The sequence below is a fragment of the Drosophila suzukii genome, chromosome 2L, assembly GCF_043229965.1.
Source record: "Drosophila suzukii chromosome 2L, CBGP_Dsuzu_IsoJpt1.0, whole genome shotgun sequence".
In the NCBI taxonomy this organism is placed as follows: domain Eukaryota; kingdom Metazoa; phylum Arthropoda; class Insecta; order Diptera; family Drosophilidae; genus Drosophila; species Drosophila suzukii.
In genome coordinates, this window is record NC_092080.1 from 25,890,405 (window position 1) to 25,903,538 (window position 13,134).

A 13,134-nucleotide genomic window follows, 5' to 3' on the forward strand; every position below is an offset into this window, starting at 1 on the left:
CTGTACCAGAGAATCTTAAAATGCAAGTCACAGAATGTTCGTGGACTAGCATTGCAGAAATTCGTTATCAATAGATGACCATGATTTAATAACTATACTATAAAGCTCCAGAATAAGTTCTTTAGAAAAAAAAAACTCAAATTGAACTTATATCACGAATTTGATTGGCAAATGGTATATTGAAAATGAAGTTCCTTTGGTAAAATGTGTTGTGGCCCTGAAAAGGGCCGTTTTGGATCTTTCTCCCCATACGCAGCAAGAGTAAATTACTTGGAGCTGGTGTACTTGGTGACAGCCTTGGTTCCCTCACTGACGGCGTGCTTGGCCAACTCTCCGGGCAGGAGCAGGCGAACAGCCGTTTGGATCTCCCGACTGGTTATGGTCGAGCGCTTGTTGTAGTGAGCCAGACGAGACGACTCTGGCAGGCAGACGCAAAAGTATAAATATGTGGCTACCCGGGGCTCGTCGAGCATTCGTTTTCAGTGTGTAAAGTGAACTAAGTGAAATACTCGTAAAGAAAAATGTCTGGTCGTGGAAAAGGTGGCAAAGTGAAGGGAAAGGCAAAGTCCCGCTCTAACCGTGCCGGTCTTCAGTTCCCAGTGGGCCGTATTCACCGTTTGCTCCGCAAGGGCAACTATGCCGAGCGAGTTGGGGCCGGCGCTCCAGTTTACCTGGCTGCTGTGATGGAATATCTGGCCGCTGAGGTTCTCGAATTGGCTGGCAATGCTGCTCGTGACAACAAGAAGACTAGGATTATTCCTCGTCATCTGCAGCTGGCCATCCGCAACGACGAGGAGTTGAACAAACTGCTCTCCGGCGTCACCATTGCCCAGGGTGGAGTGTTGCCCAACATCCAGGCTGTTCTGTTGCCCAAGAAGACCGAGAAGAAGGCTTAAACGTTTTAAATGCGGAGCCAATTACATACTTGTACATAAAAAACAAACCCAACCGTCCATTTCAGGACGACCATGTTTTTACCAAAGAAGTAAAGATTTTCCAATACGTATATCATATTATTAAAACAAGAAAATACGTTGAAATATCGATTGGGAAACAGAAGTAGGTTTTGTATATGCGTTGGTCCTATAGCACTTGGTCAGATATAAGATCTGGAATATTCTAAGAAGTTCGTCGCCAAAAAGACGCATTTCCTTTAATGCTGTATCTGCAAGCGGTACAGCTTCTACAAAACACTAACCTGAACCTCCCATTTGAAATTTCATTTTGGTTTAATGCAATATGTATATGCAGTATCAACTTTCGAGTTCCCGGTCAGTAGGCCAATGAATCAAAAAATTATTTGAATTTTTTCTCCTTCGAAAATTTGAATGGTGGTCCTGAAAAGGACCGATTGCTGAATGAAGTGCAAGCTGTACCTAGTTTTTTAACCGCCGCAGCCGTATAGGGTGCGGCCTTGCCTCTTCAAGGCGTACACAACATCCATGGCTGTGACAGTCTTCCTCTTGGCGTGTTCGGTGTAGGTGACGGCATCGCGGATAACGTTCTCCAAGAACACCTTCAGGACGCCACGTGTTTCCTCGTAAATGAGTCCCGAGATGCGCTTTACACCGCCGCGACGAGCCAAACGGCGGATTGCTGGCTTAGTGATACCCTGAATGTTATCCCGCAGCACTTTGCGATGACGCTTGGCGCCTCCTTTTCCCAAGCCTTTTCCTCCTTTACCGCGACCAGTCATAACTCACTATTTTCTACTGTTAACGAAACGAAAGTCACTGAAGAACTAATTCCTTATTTTCGACGAACTCTTATTTATACCTAAAACCCCAGAAACACGAGCGAGTCCGAACGATATGTGCGTCCCGCTCTTCGCTCTCCGCTCTCTGTTCGACAAATGAGATGCCCTCTTCTTCCCTCTCTTTTCAATCCTCCTCGTTTTGCTATATAAGTAGGTTGCAAATGCAGCTAACGTTTATTGTGTTTTGAAACGTGAAGTGAACGTGAACAGCAGTGAACTCGAAAATAGCCCGTACCAAGCAAACCGCTCGGAAATCGACTGGTGGCAAGGCGCCACGCAAACAACTGGCTACTAAGGCCGCTCGCAAGAGCGCCCCAGCCACCGGAGGCGTGAAGAAGCCCCATCGGTATCGCCCTGGAACGGTTGCCCTGCGTGAGATCCGTCGATACCAGAAGAGTACCGAGCTCCTGATCCGCAAGCTGCCTTTCCAGCGTCTGGTGCGTGAAATCGCTCAGGACTTCAAGACTGACCTGCGATTCCAGAGCTCGGCGGTGATGGCTCTGCAGGAAGCTAGCGAGGCCTATCTGGTTGGCCTCTTTGAAGATACCAACTTGTGCGCCATTCATGCCAAGCGTGTCACCATCATGCCCAAAGACATCCAGTTGGCCCGTCGCATTCGCGGCGAGCGTGCTTAAGTGGCTGCCAATGCGCTAACATACTTTGTACAAATCGGTCCTTTTCAGGACCACAAATTTCAATCAATGAGATACTAATTTTTATCTGCAGGCTTCAACCTTAAAATAAAGAAATTAACTTTTCGTCCCGTTCCTTCGTAAGTGAAATTATTAATTGTTTGTAACTTTTAGTGATTTGATAAAATTAATAAATAGTCGGAACACGTCGTTCGATTAGGATTGGGTGGGGTTTTTAATGTGATGGAGCTGCTATGCCGCAAGGATGGTCAAGACTTTCAAGCATCAGACAAAAACTAAACAAAAATTAGCTAGGCTAATGAATCTATTTGCTTAATAAAACAAAAACAGAATAAAAAATAAATTTTTTACATTGTCTTTTTAATGCTAAGTGCAACCTCCACGATATTTATATATATGGGTCACAAAATAAACTGTTAATAGGTATATATATTCCAGAAATTATATATCGTATTTTGTAATATCAGATTTATTTAATAGAATAGATTCAATTTGACTGTTGTACTTTTAATTTTATCACGTTTTTGAAAAAATTTCATTACTAATGTCGGCATGTTTTTAGAACGAGAGGGTTTTGTGGGACTACCACGATCAACATTAGACATTTAAGCACCAACAAAAAATCGAAAAACTTTTAAACGCTATCTGAAAATAAATCATATGCGTTAATGAATGCATAATGTTTTATAAAAAACAAGAAAAATATTATTAAGTATACTTTTTACATTTTTTTCTTAAATATTAACTCGAGTGCGGCCTCAATGGGATTCATATATGAAACACAAATTAGCAAAATTTGTAAAAACTGTTTATAAACATGCATCCAAAGCTGGATTGTCTTAAGCAAAGACATGATATATCTAAGAAAACATCATATAAATACAATATTTTAAATTATTTATATTTTTAACAGTCAGAAATCGATTGCCGAAAGTAACAACTTGGAACATGAATTAAAATACCTAAACTAAAGATAAGTAAATTTAATTGTAGTACTTATTTAAGTAAAAGGTTCAAATTTATTTTTTCATTAGCAAGTTACAAAATTTTCTAAGAAATCATATTTTAAAATGGGTTTTTAAAAAAATTGCTCATGTTACGAATGTCTATGTTGAAGTTGATTCGGCAATAAAAGGTTGCAAAAACCAGATACTAACGTTTTGAAAACATTACCTACTTAATAGATTATTTAAGAATGTAAAACAATAAAATGATTATTACATTTTAGGATCTTAAGCACTAAAAACAAGAAAATATGTCTGCACTTCAAACAAACATTAGCAGAGCAAATGCCTGATGCCAGACGCACAGTTAAAGTGCTCTCCTCCTCGATTCTCATCCGAACGAAGGAGGTTGGCAATAAGCGCGCGGGCCATTTTCTATACGAAAAAGTGTATTTTAGTGAAGAAAAATGTCTGAATCTGCAGTTGCAACGGCCGCTTCCCCAGTGGCTGCCCCGTCAGCGCCAGTTGAGAAGAAGGTGGCCACCAAAAAGGCATCTGGATCCGCTGCCCCAAAGGTGAAAAAGGCTGCTGCCCCGCCATCGCATCCGCCAACTCAACAAATGGTGGACGCATCCATCAAGAATTTGAAGGAACGTGGCGGCTCATCGCTTTTGGCAATCAAGAAATACATCACTGCCACCTATAAATGCGATGCCCAGAAGCTTGCTCCATTCATCAAGAAATACTTGAAATCGGCCGTGGTAAATGGAAAGCTGATCCAAACAAAGGGAAAGGGGGCGTCTGGCTCATTTAAACTGTCGGCCTCCGCCAAGAAGGATCCGAAGCCGAAGCCTGCGTCTGCTGAGAAGAAGGTGAAAAGCAAGAAGGTAGCCGTCAAGAAGACCGGATCCACCGCCAAGAAAGCTGCCGCCGGAGCTGACGACAAGAAGCCCAAGGCTAAGAAGGCTGTTGCCACCAAAAAGACCGCAGAGAAGAAGAAAACCGAGAAGGCGAAGGCCAAGGATGTCAAGAAAACTGGAACCGTAAAGGCGAAGCCAGCAGCAGCGAAGGCCAAGTCGACCGCAGCGAAGGCAAAGGCGGCGAAAGCACCAAAGGCCAAGCCAGCGGCGTCTGTTAAGCCTAAAAAGGCTGTGAAGAAAGCAGCTGCTCCTGCTACTGCTAAAAAGCCGAAAGCCAAAACTACGGCGGCCAAGAAGTAAATTGTGCAAAAGTACAGTACCTGGTACCTGCTCGCAATCGCTATTTTAGATTTCGAAATCTGAAATTAGTTTAAATAAGCCCTTTTCAGGGCTACAACGTTCGTGAACAAGAGAAAGGAACTTTCAATTTAAAACTTAGTACATTTCACTTGTCCAATTATCTTGTTAGGCCGTTAGCATTTTTTTCACATAAGTGTGGCTGCATTGATTTTAGCAGCTGTACCAGAGAATCTTAAAATGCAAGTCACAGAATGTTCGTGGACTAGCATTGCAGAAATTCGTTATCAATAGATGACCATGATTTAATAACTATACTATAAAGCTCCAGAATAAGTTCTTTAGAAAAAAAAAACTCAAATTGAACTTATATCACGAATTTGATTGGCAAATGGTATATTGAAAATGAAGTTCCTTTGGTAAAATGTGTTGTGGCCCTGAAAAGGGCCGTTTTGGATCTTTCTCCCCATACGCAGCAAGAGTAAATTACTTGGAGCTGGTGTACTTGGTGACAGCCTTGGTTCCCTCACTGACGGCGTGCTTGGCCAACTCTCCGGGCAGGAGCAGGCGAACAGCCGTTTGGATCTCCCGACTGGTTATGGTCGAGCGCTTGTTGTAGTGAGCCAGACGAGACGCCTCGGCAGCAATGCGCTCGAAGATATCATTCACAAAGCTGTTCATGATGCTCATCGCCTTCGACGAAATACCGGTGTCAGGGTGGACCTGCTTCAGGACCTTGTAAATGTAGATGGCGTAGCTCTCTTTCCTCTTGCGCTTCTTCTTCTTATCGGTCTTGGTGATGTTCTTCTGGGCTTTGCCAGCCTTCTTGGCTGCCTTTCCACTAGTTTTCGGCGGCATTATTCACTTCACTTATGATTTCACAAACACAACTCACTGATCATAATGGTGTCCAAGCGCGTTCATCTTTATACTTTTTTTCGAGCAATGTTTTCAGGTCTAAGGCACCCACCCCTAAATGAACGCGCAGGCAGACGCAAAAGTATAAATATGTGGCTACCCGGGGCTCGTCGAGCATTCGTTTTCAGTGTGTAAAGTGAACTAAGTGAAATACTCGTAAAGAAAAATGTCTGGTCGTGGAAAAGGTGGCAAAGTGAAGGGAAAGGCAAAGTCCCGCTCTAACCGTGCCGGTCTTCAGTTCCCAGTGGGCCGTATTCACCGTTTGCTCCGCAAGGGCAACTATGCCGAGCGAGTTGGGGCCGGCGCTCCAGTTTACCTGGCTGCTGTGATGGAATATCTGGCCGCTGAGGTTCTCGAATTGGCTGGCAATGCTGCTCGTGACAACAAGAAGACTAGGATTATTCCTCGTCATCTGCAGCTGGCCATCCGCAACGACGAGGAGTTGAACAAACTGCTCTCCGGCGTCAGGGTGGAGTGTTGCCCAACATCCAGGCTGTTCTGTTGCCCAAGAAGACCGAGAAGAAGGCTTAAACGTTTTAAATGCGGAGCCAATTACATACTTGTACATAAAAAACAAACCCAACCGTCCTTTTCAGGACGACCAAGTTTTTACCAAAGAAGTAAAGATTTTCCAATACGTATATCATATTATTAAAACAAGAAAATACGTTGAAATATCGATTGGGAAACAGAAGTAGGTTTTGTATATGCGTTGGTCCTATAGCACTTGGTCAGATATAAGATCTGGAATATTCTAAGAAGTTCGTCGCCAAAAAGACGCATTTCCTTTAATGCTGTATCTGCAAGCGGTACAGCTTCTACAAAACACTAACCTGAACCTCCCATTTGAAATTTCATTTTGGTTTAATGCAATATGTATATGCAGTATCAACTTTCGAGTTCCCGGTCAGTAGGCCAATGAATCAAAAAATTATTTGAATTTTTTCTCCTTCGAAAATTTGAATGGTGGTCCTGAAAAGGACCGATTGCTGAATGAAGTGCAAGCTGTACCTAGTTTTTTAACCGCCGCAGCCGTATAGGGTGCGGCCTTGCCTCTTCAAGGCGTACACAACATCCATGGCTGTGACAGTCTTCCTCTTGGCGTGTTCGGTGTAGGTGACGGCATCGCGGATAACGTTCTCCAAGAACACCTTCAGGACGCCACGTGTTTCCTCGTAAATGAGTCCCGAGATGCGCTTTACACCGCCGCGACGAGCCAAACGGCGGATTGCTGGCTTAGTGATACCCTGAATGTTATCCCGCAGCACTTTGCGATGACGCTTGGCGCCTCCTTTTCCCAAGCCTTTTCCTCCTTTACCGCGACCAGTCATAACTCACTATTTTCTACTGTTAACACACTGCACGAAACGAAAGTCACTGAAGAACTAATTCCTTATTTTCGACGAACTCTTATTTATACCTAAAACCCCAGAAACACGAGCGAGTCCGAACGATATGTGCGTCCCGCTCTTCGCTCTCCGCTCTCTGTTCGACAAATGAGATGCCCTCTTCTTCCCTCTCTTTTCAATCCTCCTCGTTTTGCTATATAAGTAGGTTGCAAATGCAGCTAACGTTTATTGTGTTTTGAAACGTGAAGTGAACGTGAACAGCAGTGAACTCGAAAATGGCCCGTACCAAGCAAACCGCTCGGAAATCGACTGGTGGCAAGGCGCCACGCAAACAACTGGCTACTAAGGCCGCTCGCAAGAGCGCCCCAGCCACCGGAGGCGTGAAGAAGCCCCATCGGTATCGCCCTGGAACGGTTGCCCTGCGTGAGATCCGTCGATACCAGAAGAGTACCGAGCTCCTGATCCGCAAGCTGCCTTTCCAGCGTCTGGTGCGTGAAATCGCTCAGGACTTCAAGACTGACCTGCGATTCCAGAGCTCGGCGGTGATGGCTCTGCAGGAAGCTAGCGAGGCCTATCTGGTTGGCCTCTTTGAAGATACCAACTTGTGCGCCATTCATGCCAAGCGTGTCACCATCATGCCCAAAGACATCCAGTTGGCCCGTCGCATTCGCGGCGAGCGTGCTTAAGTGGCTGCCAATGCGCTAACATACTTTGTACAAATCGGTCCTTTTCAGGACCACAAATTTCAATCAATGAGATACTAATTTTTATCTGCAGGCTTCAACCTTAAAATAAAGAAATTAACTTTTCGTCCCCAGTATCACCTCAAACTTCTTGGAGATAAGACGTGTTACCTCTGTGCTCCCGTAGTGCTAATCGCAAACAGCAGCTCTTGCTAGCTTACCAGCAAAAAAACAAACAAGTGCACAAAACAAAATTCGCAACAATCAAAAACAACAAACACAACAAACACATCAAACACAAATCCACGTGCCGGGCGCCAGCCCAATAAAAACAACAACAATGGATAAACCGCCTGACATAAGTAGAACATCAATATACAACAAACACCTAGGCGAACCAAAATACATTGTAATCACCAGAACCGACAACAAGTCTTTTGAAAATGTATCACCCTTCCTAATTAAAAAAACCATCGATTTCGCGTGCGGAGGAGAAGTGGAGTCATGCAAAAACACTCGATCGGGCTACTTATTAGTTAAAACTAAGAACAATTTACAAGCAAACAAATTACTTAGAATAAAAAACATGGCAGACATTGAAGTAAAAGCCACCGAACACAAGACCTTGAACTTCTCTAAGGGGGTCATATACTGCAACGAATTACGCAGTATAGACGAAACCGAAATACTAAACGAACTAAAACATCAAAAAGTCACTGAAGTGCGAAAAATCCTAAAAAAACAAGATCAAGCTTTAACAGAAACTGGCTTAATTATAATAACATTCCAAACCCTTACTCTCCCAGACTCCCTGAACATTGGATACGAAAAGATCCGCGTACGCCCATACATCCCGCTCCCATTAAGGTGCAGAAAATGCCTACGATTTGGACACCCGACTCCAACCTGTAAAAGCCCCGATGAACTTTGCAAGAATTGCTCCGAGAAAGTCCACACCGAAGAAAATGAGAAATGCAACAGCGAAAAATGCTGCATTAACTGCAAACACATGTTCGAAACAGACGCAAAACACAGCCCACTAGACCGCAGCTGCCCAACATTCATAAAACAAAAAGAACTGATCACAATAAAAACTACACAAAAAGTGGATCACAAAACTGCACTAGAACTATACTACACTCGTCGCAACCAACATCTTAGCAACAGCTTTGCATCTGTCCTATCTAAACAACAGACCCCCAAAACAACAACTACCACAAAAATAACACCCACACCCCAGCACACAAAACAAAACAATGACACGCAAGCAACACACGAACATCAACAAAGAAAACTAACATCATACCAAGACCTCTCTACAGACACCTCCACACCAACTCAATTTACAAACACCACACCACCCCCACAAACTTCACCCGCTCACCAAACAACTGATGTTATCAGCATGGATCTCGACCCCCCTACCACCTCAAAGGACAACATGGCAAGCGAAAGGACCCAAGATCTGAAACTACGTATTTTCTCTAAGGACAAAAACAAGACACTAACAACCAACTTAAAAGCCACCAAAACTAACCAACCAAAAAATCTTAACAAAAACAAGCACATTAACATAAGCGACTCAGAAAGTATGTGACACTTTTAGCAGCAGTTAGCAAAAAACAGGTACTCAATCAACTAATCCTTTACCAACAAAAAACTACTGGCTTTTAAAATGACTATGAAGATTATACAATGGAATATGAATGGATATATCAACAACTACGGCGAACTTCAAACAATCATTAAAAAACACACACCACTTATAGTATCTTTACAAGAAACACATATAAAATTTACCAGTCACATTCCCATACCCATTAACTATATACTTATTTCAAAAAACACCTCATCTTCCCACGGTGGCGTAGGTCTCCTAGCCCACAAATCACTGCAAGCTCGAGAAATAACCCTTAGCGACGATTTTGACGCGGTATGCATGGAACTGAACTCCAAACTTAAATTCAGAATTATCTCAGCCTACATCACACCTAACAAATCTTTCTCACTGCAAAACCTTCAGGCCGTACTAGACACCTCACACATACCCACCTTGATCACTGGCGACTTTAACGGTTGGCACAAAAACTGGGGCTCAAATCAGAACAACACAAGGGGAAAAATATTAGAGAAATTTATAACCCAATCAAACTATATTTTATTAAACGACATGTCTCCTACTCACTTTAGCACACACAACACACTAACAAACGTTGATCTAACTTTCAGCAGCCCAATGCTACAAATCGACAGCAAATGGCAAACAGAAGATAATCTGTTTGGCAGCGACCACTTCCCCATAATTATTACCCTCTTCACCTCCAACACATCGAACCGCCAAGTCACTCCACGTAAGCCTACATTTCTAACCGACAAAGCAAACTGGCAAGAATTTTGCCAGCTAACTGAAGAATACTCCGCACAAAGACAGCCAAGCACAAATATAAACAAGGAAGCTGCAACAATCCACAAAATAATCCTCTCCAGCGCCCACAAGGCAATACCCCAAACACACCCTATAAGTAAGACCCAAAATGTACCATGGTGGAACAATAACCTTAGCAAACTGAGAGCAGACAAAATGAAGAAATGGCACGATCTAAGAAGAAACATAACTACAGAACACATCCTGAAATACAAAAAAGCAAATGCACTATTTAGACTAACACTAAAACAAGATAAAAAACAAAGTATAAACAACTTCACTTCCCAAATCTCACCCGAAACACCCCCAAAAACAATCTGGAGCAACATCCGACGATTTTGCGGACTCAACCCTCAAAAAAACATACACTGCATATTTAACCCAACCACAAACCAAAACACCACCCACAAACTAGAAATCGCAGACTTATTTTGCAAAAATTTTTCAGAAATATCATCCGATACAAATTTTACCACCACATTCATACACCAAAAGCAAACATCACTTAATAACACACACACCCTGTCATACATTCCCAGCAAAAGAGCAATAGAAATAGAAAAGCCCATAACACCAATAGAATTCGCAGCAGCACTAAACACACTAAAAGGAAATACACCCGGACTGGACAGAATTAACTATACCATGATAAAAAACATAGGTAAAACAACAAAAAATAGAATAATAAGCCTGCAAAACTCAATATTAAATAACTACATCCCACAAACCTACAAAAATAGTCTTATAATACCAATAATAAAACCAAACACAGATAAAACCAACCTAAATTCATACCGGCCAATCTCACTAAACTCATGTCTATCAAAAATTCTTGATAAAATTATAGCAAAACGACTGTGGTGGTTTGTACTAAACGACAAACTTATCCAAAACAGCCAAACTGGTTTCAGAAAAGGTAAATCAGCTATGGACAGTCTACTGCTAGTTGACCATCTATTAGCAAGAGCTATCTCAAGAAGAAACCACGCATCCATCATATCCCTAGATTTCGCAAAAGCTTTCGACAGAATTGGAATCCACTCCATACTCAATCAACTCGCCAGTTGGAAAACAGGACCAAAAATAACAAACTACATAAAAAACTATATGACAAACAGAAAAATACTGGTTCGTATCAACTCCGACCTCTCTTCCTTTCAACCCATCCAAAACGGCATACCTCAAGGCTCTCCACTTTCCGTGATCCTCTTTGTGATAGCATACAACCAACTAGCAGAAAAACTCACTCTTCATCCCAACATTAGCCTAAGCGCATATGCGGACGACTTTAACTTGATACTAAAACTAAAAAACAGAAAAAATATCAACATAAACCTTAACCCCATCATAACCACCATACTGGACTGGGCCGAATACTCTGGCGCCAAGCTCTCGACCACAAAATGCAAACACCTGCACGTCTGCAGAAAGCACAACTGCAACTGCACTTTATCCACGGGTAACATACAAATACAAAACGAAACATCACTAAAAATACTTGGCGTACATTTCAATAACAAATACAGGTGGAAAACGCACACTGAACTACTCTCACACAGCCTCAAACAATCAATTAACATAATAAAATGCTTCTCAAGCCCAAAATTCAACTGCAACACGTCTACACTCCTAAACGTCACAAAAGCAATCATCACCGCAAAAGCAGACTACGGCCTTCCAATCTACGGATATTGCCCACAAACAACATTACGAAAAGTAAAATCACCGATAAACACTGCCTTCAGAACTGCTCTTGGCGCATTCAGGACGACACCTATCGACAACATCCTGTACGAAGCACGCGCAGACCCACTAGAAGATAGACGTGACCTCCTAACAACAAACATTTTAAAATCCCTGATTAACGCCAAAAACTCCCCAATAATAAAAATTCTTAAATCATACCGACCACCAAAACGACCACAATACAAATCAACAATAGACCGCATAATAGAAAACTCCAAAGCGCACGACCTCCCCCTCAAACAAGTTACTCAGCGTGCACAGACCGCACCACCCTGGAACACTGATATGTTAAAAATCGACACATCGCTAAGTACATACAACAAAAAAAACACAACACCACAAATTTTTCGGAAACTATTCACAGAAATTAAGACAAAAGACAATCACAAATTCACCTACATTTACACAGATGGATCGCATACAAACACAATTACCAGCCTCGCAATCACAACCGAAACAGATAGCATAAAACTAGGCCTTCTACCACACTACTCGTCAGTGTTTTCCGCTGAGCTGCTAGCGATTGTAGAGGGGCTCGAAATATTAAAGAAGAAAAGAGGCAAATTTTGCATATGCTCTGACTCTCTCTCTGCCATCGACGCAATAAAAAACACAAACAATATTGAGCATTACATTTCACACGCCCGCAACCTGCTACAAAAATTCCCTAACAAATTCAAACTGCTCTGGATACCCGGCCACGTAGGAATACCAGGAAATGAACTGGCGGACTCCCTAGCAAAAAACGCAATCAAACAACCACTTATAACTATTGAAAATCTTAACACAAAAGACATACTAAAATATATAAAAAACACACACCAAGCCAAAACACTATTACATATAACGAAGACATCAGCCTGGTACCAGTCAATTAACCAACTCCAACTCAACAGCTAACACATCACAAAGAACAACCACTTATCCATCTCACGTTTAGACCAGATAAAAATAACAAGACTCAGACTTGGACACACCAAAATAACCCACACACACTACATCGATCCAAACCATACCAATACCTGCCCATTCTGCAACGACATTGTATCAATAAGACACTTACTTTCCACTTGCAACGCGCTAAACATCCAAAGACAACAAATATTTAATAACACCAATCCACTAGAAGCACTTTCCAATCCCACACCACCAAACATATCAAAAATTATACAATTTCTAAAAAACACAAATTTATACCACCGCATATAGGATAACTCTACCTAAGCTAAACAATAGAAATAAATACCTATAAGAAACCCTAAAAAATAATATTATATACAATTCGAGCTGAAGGCCCACGTCGCCATTGCTCAACATCATTGCTAGCTGATAATTTCAATTATTTGTTAGCTCTTTATAAATAAATAAATAAACTTTTCGTCCCGTTCCTTCGTAAGTGAAATTATTAATTGTTTGTAACTTTTAGTGATTTGATAAAATTAA

General features: G+C 42.0%; 7 protein-coding genes and 1 pseudogene across 7 annotated transcripts; 5 read left to right on the plus strand and 3 right to left on the minus strand.

Annotated features, from left to right (window-relative positions):
• The first annotated feature begins 521 nt into the window (after positions 1 to 521).
• On the plus strand, positions 522 to 929 carry LOC139352427 (histone H2A). Its single transcript, XM_070994534.1, has one exon. It carries the CDS (start codon positions 522 to 524, stop codon positions 894 to 896), a length of 375 nt encoding a protein of 124 aa, XP_070850635.1. The 3' UTR covers positions 897 to 929.
• Positions 930 to 1,384: 455 nt separating this feature from the next.
• On the minus strand, positions 1,385 to 1,696 carry LOC139352247 (histone H4-like). The gene has a single exon (XM_070994327.1). It carries the CDS (start codon positions 1,694 to 1,696, stop codon positions 1,385 to 1,387), a length of 312 nt encoding a protein of 103 aa, XP_070850428.1.
• A 161-nt stretch (positions 1,697 to 1,857) lies between these two features.
• On the plus strand, positions 1,858 to 2,391 carry LOC139352248 (histone H3-like). Its single transcript, XM_070994328.1, has 2 exons — positions 1,858 to 1,906; positions 1,967 to 2,391. Exons 1-2 carry the CDS (start codon positions 1,858 to 1,860, stop codon positions 2,389 to 2,391), a joined length of 474 nt encoding a protein of 157 aa, XP_070850429.1.
• A 1,429-nt stretch (positions 2,392 to 3,820) lies between these two features.
• On the plus strand, positions 3,821 to 4,648 carry LOC139352428 (histone H1-like). Its single transcript, XM_070994535.1, has one exon. It carries the CDS (start codon positions 3,821 to 3,823, stop codon positions 4,571 to 4,573), a length of 753 nt encoding a protein of 250 aa, XP_070850636.1. The 3' UTR covers positions 4,574 to 4,648.
• A 376-nt stretch (positions 4,649 to 5,024) lies between these two features.
• On the minus strand, positions 5,025 to 5,455 carry LOC139352429 (histone H2B). The gene has a single exon (XM_070994536.1). It carries the CDS (start codon positions 5,426 to 5,428, stop codon positions 5,057 to 5,059), a length of 372 nt encoding a protein of 123 aa, XP_070850637.1. The 5' UTR covers positions 5,429 to 5,455; the 3' UTR covers positions 5,025 to 5,056.
• Positions 5,456 to 5,654: 199 nt separating this feature from the next.
• On the plus strand, positions 5,655 to 6,402 carry LOC139352249 (histone H2A-like; annotated as a pseudogene).
• A 105-nt stretch (positions 6,403 to 6,507) lies between these two features.
• Positions 6,508 to 6,819, minus strand: LOC139352250 (histone H4-like). The gene has a single exon (XM_070994329.1). The coding sequence runs from the start codon at positions 6,817 to 6,819 to the stop codon at positions 6,508 to 6,510; it is 312 nt and encodes a 103-aa protein (XP_070850430.1).
• A 293-nt stretch (positions 6,820 to 7,112) lies between these two features.
• On the plus strand, positions 7,113 to 7,523 carry LOC139352251 (histone H3). Its single transcript, XM_070994330.1, has one exon. The coding sequence runs from the start codon at positions 7,113 to 7,115 to the stop codon at positions 7,521 to 7,523; it is 411 nt and encodes a 136-aa protein (XP_070850431.1).
• The last annotated feature ends 5,611 nt before the right edge of the window (positions 7,524 to 13,134 follow it).

Bases quoted from the DNA above. Each gene is read 5' to 3' on its own strand.
- LOC139352427 (XM_070994534.1), top strand. From the start codon at position 522: ATGTCTGGTCGTGGAAAAGGTGGCAAAGTGAAGGGAAAGGCAAAGTCC.
- LOC139352247 (XM_070994327.1), bottom strand. From the start codon at position 1,696: ATGACTGGTCGCGGTAAAGGAGGAAAAGGCTTGGGAAAAGGAGGCGCC.
- LOC139352428 (XM_070994535.1), top strand. From the start codon at position 3,821: ATGTCTGAATCTGCAGTTGCAACGGCCGCTTCCCCAGTGGCTGCCCCG.
- LOC139352251 (XM_070994330.1), top strand. From the start codon at position 7,113: ATGGCCCGTACCAAGCAAACCGCTCGGAAATCGACTGGTGGCAAGGCG.
- LOC139352248 (XM_070994328.1), top strand. From the start codon at position 1,858: ATGCCCTCTTCTTCCCTCTCTTTTCAATCCTCCTCGTTTTGCTATATA. The intron at 1,907-1,966 runs GTAGGTTGCAAA...GAACGTGAACAG, and splicing joins CTCCTCGTTTTGCTATATAA to CAGTGAACTCGAAAATAGCC.
- LOC139352429 (XM_070994536.1), bottom strand. From the start codon at position 5,428: ATGCCGCCGAAAACTAGTGGAAAGGCAGCCAAGAAGGCTGGCAAAGCC.
- LOC139352250 (XM_070994329.1), bottom strand. From the start codon at position 6,819: ATGACTGGTCGCGGTAAAGGAGGAAAAGGCTTGGGAAAAGGAGGCGCC.